This window comes from Nicotiana sylvestris, chromosome 7, assembly GCF_000393655.2.
Source record: "Nicotiana sylvestris chromosome 7, ASM39365v2, whole genome shotgun sequence".
Classification (NCBI taxonomy): domain Eukaryota; kingdom Viridiplantae; phylum Streptophyta; class Magnoliopsida; order Solanales; family Solanaceae; genus Nicotiana; species Nicotiana sylvestris.
The window spans coordinates 73650159-73657275 of record NC_091063.1 but is presented as its reverse complement, the minus strand read 5'-3'; the positions used below and the strand labels follow the sequence as shown (position 1 = coordinate 73657275).

Sequence of the window (7117 nt, the reverse complement as noted above, 5' to 3'; positions counted from 1 at the left end):
TTATCTAAAGAAGTAGCATACTTAAAAAGATAAAAAATATATTTTATTTTAAAATAAAATGGCCACATATACAGAAAAAATCCACGTGGCAGGCGAGTGCACCCACAATCTTTGCCACATCAACTTTGGGGGGGGGGGTGTAATGGCTCTCAAAAGACCAAGTTGAGGGAGTAACTAAGACCACGAATAATTTAAGGCTGTAACTAATAATCCGTGTCAAGTTTAGGGGGTTTTAAGGGATTTTGCCGTTAAAATATTGTAAAGTGTCTGCTCCTTATTTGTTAAACATATTACTCCTACTAGTTTTCCCTTCAGTCGAAGTAGGAACTAATGGTTTTCCTGCTTTGCCTGTACGTTATTACCCTTAAAAGGAAAGTAGTTTTCTATTTATGTAAATAACTTCTGCAATAAAAAGAAAGATTCAAATAAGTTACCTAAATCAATGGTGAGATGCGTATCCAAGGTGATTTCGTAGTTTTCTATTTTATATGAATCAGTTCCGCAATAAAAAGAAAGACTCAAACAAATTACCTAAATCAATGGCTAGATGTATGCGCATCCAAGGTGATTCTGCGCTGCTTTTTCTGAAAATGCTTTTGTAAAAATAAAAAGCTTTTTGAAGAAATTGTGTATGTAACATGATTTTGAAACATAAAAAAAAAATTATAATTTGCGATTCTTTAAACCATAAGCCAACTTATATATTGTAAATATGAAAATAAAGCAACATGTTAAGATCAAGAGTGCCAAATTTGATACGCAAGGCAATAAAAAAGTGGTCAATATAACAAATGCATTGTTTTTTAAACTTCTATATAGATCTTTTTTAAGCCTTTAGTTTGTTTTAAATAAAATAATTCTATCGTTATCAACCAAAATTAGATAAGCGAGTTCTTCCATTAAAAAAAATTAAACATACACTTATTCCACAAAACATCTAATAGTCATAAATTGCGAAATCCAAAGTTTATTACAACACTATAAAAAAGAGGGCTCCTATTCTTATTGTTGCCCACCACGAACTCTAGAACTGAAGAATATCCTATATATAGCCGCCAACCTCATCGATAATCCCTGGCGAGAAAAGAAAAAAATCATCAACAAAAAATGTCAAAATCATCAGCTTTATCAACAAATCAACAAGATGGTGGTGACCTCCGGTCACCGCTCATCCCGCCGGCGGCGGACGGATATTCAAAACCGAAGAAAGTAACGATGGATCAAATGTTGGAAAAATACTGCGGAGAATTTGGGTGGTGGCAATTGAGACATTTCGTGCTAACGAGCTTGGCTTGGGCGCTGGAAGGGATTCACACCATGGTCATGATTTTTTCGGATCGTGAACCGGGGTGGCGGTGTACGACGAGCCGTGGGTGCGGTTCAACGGCTAAAAGTGTGTGCGAGCTTGAGCCAGGGTCTTGGGAATGGTTCGGTGGAATTGGAAGTTCTACGGTATCGGAGTTTGGATTGATATGTGGACAGAAATACAGAGTTGGAATTGTCCAAGCCTTATTTTTCGCTGGCTGCATGATCGGTATGTTACTTCTTATCCCTTTTTCTTTTCCTATTTTTTCTGATTTAAGAAGAAATATAGAAATTAGTGTCTTAAATTATTTTGAATGAAGAAGGTATTTCTTTTTTTTTTTCTTTTTCACCAATGAAGGAGGTTAAACATAAATTAATGTTTTTCCTTGTGACCTATTACACTTAGAACAACATAACACCATCTGTCCATCTTTAAAACCTTAGCTCATGAGTCCTGAGGTACATTTGTCAATAGGTGTAGAAGTCATTAGCTGAGTATTTTTTGGATGGATGGTTTATGTAAAGTTGTGTCCTAAGTAGTAGCAGTAGTATGTGAGTTTCAACTAAATTGGGGTCTTCAATACAATATTCTGAAATTGCCTTGATAGTTAGTGAAAAAACACGTTGGGGGCAGTTAACAACAATTCCGGTGAAATTCCATACATAGGATGTAAAGAAGGTAATGTATATACCGACCTTATTCTTGTCCTGTGGTGGACAGTTAACTTGTTTATCAAATACTAGTTTATAAACATTTATAGTGATAATTTTTTATACTATTAGATTATTTGATAAGTGCGAAGATATATTAAACAATTGTTCATAATAAATGAGATTAAAAATAAGACAAGTAAATAACACAAGTATTTGCCAATATAAGTTAAAATTCTTTTACATTATCCGTAAGTAAAAGTTTAAATGGGGATTGAAAACATATGTCTTTCAAATTGTGGACAATGTTTCTCGGTACAATCATCTCGTGATATTATAAAGGACATATATTATAATATAATATAAGAATTGATTTCGAGAAAAATATAATATTTATAATAAAAGGTTATTATATAGGAATGGTGTTATAGAGGATCACACGTTATATGGCCACTTTATATAATCTTTAGAGACTAGTACGCGTGCACCTTTCACAGAGATGACTTTTTTTTTTCCTTGGCTGAAACATCCCTATTCACCACAAGCATCTCTATCCTGTCAATTTTGTTGTTTCTTTTATCAGTTTGTACAAAGTTGACAACACCACATCCTTCTTCTTTGCTTTTTGTTCTTTTATTTTTTAATAATAAAAGATATAATTAGTAGGAAAAGATTGCGTCGAATTTTGTTTGATCACGATTTGTTAATGATTAATTAACTTCAAATATGTCAATCTTAATTGAATGGGACACAAGCGACTAAGATAGACGACATCTCAGACTAAAAAGTAGAATAAAAGATAAGAACGTCTCGTTGAACCTAACCTGTTTTTCGGTGCTAGTTAGGAAAAAAGAAATCGGGGGATAGAATTGTTCAAACTCATAAATTTATTTGATTAAGTTTTGGTCTCTCATGCTAATCAAATTTTTTGTCTAACTTGGATTACTCTTTGGGCCTTGATGTTCAATTCCTTGCTAAACCTCCTCATGATTAAGTTCTTAATTGTTTCATAACTCCATAGGAGCCTCATAATCTTGTTGTTTTCCGGGTTTATGCCACCTTATAATTCTTATCCAAAAAAAAAAAAAAAGGAAGATACTAATGGTAATGGTATATACTTTTTGGCCTGTATTAGAAAAAACCCATTCTTACTTTCCACTCACCCGCCTAAATTGAAAGTTGAGAATATGCTGCCCCGATTCGGATATTCCATTCTTCCTTGTGTGCTATTGGAAATTGGAATAGTCTGCTTTATTTTCGATAATTCAGCTAAAATGAAAAGAAGGCAACTCTGGAACAAAGGGAGAGGTGTATCTAGTTCTTGAATTGTTTAATATATTTGGAGTACTAAGTAGGATATGGACTAGACCAGACCAGATAAGTTAATATAGTCTAGTTTCTCTTGGCCAGCATCTTGCAATAATTGGAATACGGAGTAGGAGCAAATGTTGTTATACTGGGTGGGGCCCAGAGCACCCTTATCATAAGGAGGAGCTACTTCTTTTGACATTTATGAAGCTTATTTGTCACTTCGTATGACACGTTGTTTATTTTTCCATGCATATGACACGTGTTAGATTAACGTCTCACCACTTAAAGATATGTAGTATGATGCAGCACCAAATACCATCTTCCTTCAAAAGTATTACTCGTGCTACTCCTTAATAATAGGTTGTCAGTTCTTAAGGACGTTACCTAAGAAGTTTATGTTACCCATGTTCAATTCGCCAAAAGAAATTAATCTTTATATGCTATTTTATGTCACCTTTTTTTTAACAAAAATTACTTTATTAGGTAATTATATATATATCCATATAATTTAATAGAAATATTATCTTGTGTTTAATATCTCAAGTTTGGAATTATTTTTGGCATGTTCTAAAATCCTAATGTTTTATTCGGTCAAACAAATAACGGAAGGGGTAACTCCCTTTAACTTGTAAAATTAACTTCTCTGTTAAAGATCTTTCAATGTGGCACAATACAGAATGTAGATTGGTAATTACTTTGCTGAGCTTACAGTTACTGCTCAGTGCTCAGAGTTTGAAAATTTTAATGGGAAAATGAACAAGATATTGTCACTTTGTCTTGGAGATGATGGTGGTACTTGATATCACAAAATTTGAAAAACACTTTTAAATTAATGGTTTTCAGGTGCTGGAGTATTTGGACATCTCTCAGACTCCAAATTAGGAAGAAAAGGCTCCCTCACTATTGTTAGCATCTTAAACGCCATCTTTGGTTGTATAACAGCATTCTCTTCGGACTACTGGACCTATACCTTATTCCGCTTTCTTTCCGGTTTCAGCACCGGAGGCACTGGCCTTTGTTCTTTTGTCTTAGCCACTGAACCTGTTGGGCAGTCCTGGCGCGGCGTAGCTGGAATGTCCACATTCTATTTTTTCTCTACTGGGATAGCCGCTCTCTCTGCCATTGCTTATTTCTTCCCGTCGTGGCGCTCTCTTTACATTGCTTCTTCCGTCCCATCTGTTTTATTCGTTATCCTCATACTTCCTTTCCTCCACGAGTCACCTCGCTGGTGCCTCGTTAGAGGAAAAGTAGATGAAGCCATGAAGATCATGCACAAAATCGCCATATCAAATGGCAAACACCTTCCTGATGGCGTTCTTCTTGCACTCGACAGTGAAGTGAACAATGACGATGCTCCTCATTCTCAATCCGAATCAAAGCTGGAACCCGATACCAAAGAAGCGTTAAATGGATCAATTTTAGATGTACTAAGGTTTCCTCTAACGCGGTTTCGGTTATTCTTAGCTGTGGCTATTAACTTCTTTTGTTCCGTGGTTTATTATGGGTTAAGTTTGAATGCTGTCAACCTTGGGACCAATCTCTACCTCAACGTTGCCCTTAATGCAGTGGCTGAAATGCCTGCCTATCTTATAACTGCATTAGTTTTGGACAGGCTCGGTAGAAAGCCATTAGCAATATGGACAATGTGGTTCAGTGGAGCTTTTTGCTTGGCAGGAAGCTTGATGAAAGGTTACGGAACATGGAAAATTGTCCGAATGGTGTGTGGAGTTTTAGGGATATTTGGTATGGCTGGAACTTACAATTTGTTGTTTGTGTATTCCATGGAGTTGTTTCCAACTGTGGTGAGAAATGCAGCATTAGGATGTGCAACGCAGGCTTCGCAAATGGGGGCAATTTTGGCACCCCTTGTGGTTGTTTTAGGGGGTGGCGTACCATTTGCAGTGTTTGGAGCATGTGGAATAGCTGGAGGGTTACTTGTAATGTACTTGCCTGAAACCTTAAATAGACCATTATATGACACAATGGCTGGAATGGAAGAAGCTGAAGCAGAGAAACCCTGTATTCTAGCTTAATTTGCAGGTTTTAGAGAACTTTCTTCTTCTTCTTTTTTTGTTTCAAATTTTGTTTTTAGTTTGTGAATGTTTGTACTTTATTTTGAGAAACCTATTTTTGGGTTGTACTTAGAGACTTACTAATAGTATTATTCATCTTACATTAGGTATTCGTAATAATGCAAGTTCAAAATTGTGCGGTATGGCGTTGGAATTAAAGTGATTATTCTTTGTCCCAAAGAGAGTCGTTCTCCCTCTTAAATTATTACATCCTTTTTAATGAAAAACACAAGAAGGTAAATAAACTTCTAGTTTACTGTTAAATATAGACTACCACTTTGTCAAATTATTAAACTAACAAGCATGATTTTCACTATCCTATGCCATGTTTACGTATTTGAGAATTTAGATGTACTTTGAAAAATTGATAATATGCGATCGCTTTTTGATTTTCTTAGTAATGATGTTACCGAGATGCATATCTAGGTAGTGTTGTATTAGTAAAAACGAACCGAGGAGGACTAGACCTTACCTTACAACTCCTTCGGGGACTAAGCAAAAACAATAACGATCCAGTAAAATCTTATAAGTGGGCCTGAGAAGGGTAGTGTGTACATAGATCTTCCCCTATCCCGAGGGAGTCGAGAAGTTGTTTCCGATACTCTTGGCTCAAGAAGACGAAAAAGAGACAATATATCAGTACCATCAACATAAACCACAGAAATAGTAACAGCATCATAAGAACCAGAAAATAGATGAAAAACAAAAACAATAACCAGTAAATATACTGGTTAAAAACGAAAGAATACTAGCCTCAACTACTTTCTAAATATACAAGTCACTATAAAAAAACGAAAGAATAGTATGAATACAACATTAACCACTAGCAACAAAATCCTATCATACTAGCCTCAACTACTTTCTAACCTATAACCCTAATTGTGAGTACCTAATCTTTGACCATATTTAAAAAATTTCACCACTTTTTAGTAGTTAAATAGTTTTTAAGTTTATGATATTTTAGCTTTGTCACCCTTTTATATGTTTTATTTAAGAAAATTAAAAATAATAAAAAAGAGTCATATTTTTAGTATAAGTTTTATCTTCATTCCCAAAAAAAGAAAAGTTTTGAAAAATATAGTTTAGCACGAATTTTAGGTTTAGAGGCTTTTAATAAATAAATATTGACTATGTAGTAATTTTACCTTGTTATTTTTTATTTAATCGGAGTAGATTTTATTTTGCTTATTTATTATCGAGAAAAGAAAATATTACAAAAAAAACAACCCAATCCCATTTGACCACTTGTAGAAGATTCTTCCTAACAAATTTCCACTTTTCTTGGTAGCTTCTCACATGCACACGCTTTGGAGGCCTCACAATTCACTCATTTTTGGCCAACTCCCACGTGATCATCTTCCATGATTTTTTTATTCTTATTAGTTTTTTTTAAATTAGCATTTTCCCCATTTAGGCATCTTACAGGAAGTTGCCTCAGATGCTCATTTTACTCCTCACTCCTATATGGAGTAGTATAGAACCACACATAAAACAAAAAAAAAAAAAAGGAGAAGAAAAACAGATTGGGCGAGAGAGGGAGGAAATGATTAAAATGGTCCTTAATGTATAGGGGTTGGACTATTTGGGTCCTTGATATATATCACTTGATAGAAATATTCCTTACTGTTTATGAAAATATGTTCAGTTTGGTCTTAAACCCAAAAACCTAAGGGTTCAAATAAAAATTCTGTTAAATTTAACCTTGATTCCTTAAAAGTGAGTCTTGTAGACCGCAGGCCACTTCTCCCTCATCTTCTCTCTCGTTGGCCATTTCTTCC

General features: G+C 34.7%; 1 protein-coding gene across 1 annotated transcript; it reads left to right on the top strand.

Moving 5' to 3' along the window:
• The first annotated feature begins 982 nt into the window (after positions 1-982).
• On the top strand, positions 983-5519 carry LOC104210265 (organic cation/carnitine transporter 4-like). Its single transcript, XM_009759123.2, has 2 exons — positions 983-1534; positions 4111-5519. The coding sequence occupies exons 1-2, from the start codon at positions 1108-1110 to the stop codon at positions 5298-5300; spliced, it is 1617 nt and encodes a 538-aa protein (XP_009757425.1). The 5' UTR covers positions 983-1107; the 3' UTR covers positions 5301-5519.
• The last annotated feature ends 1598 nt before the right edge of the window (positions 5520-7117 follow it).

What these genes read in the sequence shown, in the direction of transcription:
- LOC104210265 (XM_009759123.2), top strand. Translation starts at nt 1,108, where the DNA reads ATGTCAAAATCATCAGCTTTATCAACAAATCAACAAGATGGTGGTGAC. An exon ending in TTTCGCTGGCTGCATGATCG is followed by an intron (nt 1,535 to 4,110) that starts GTATGTTACTTC and finishes AATGGTTTTCAG; the next exon opens with GTGCTGGAGTATTTGGACAT.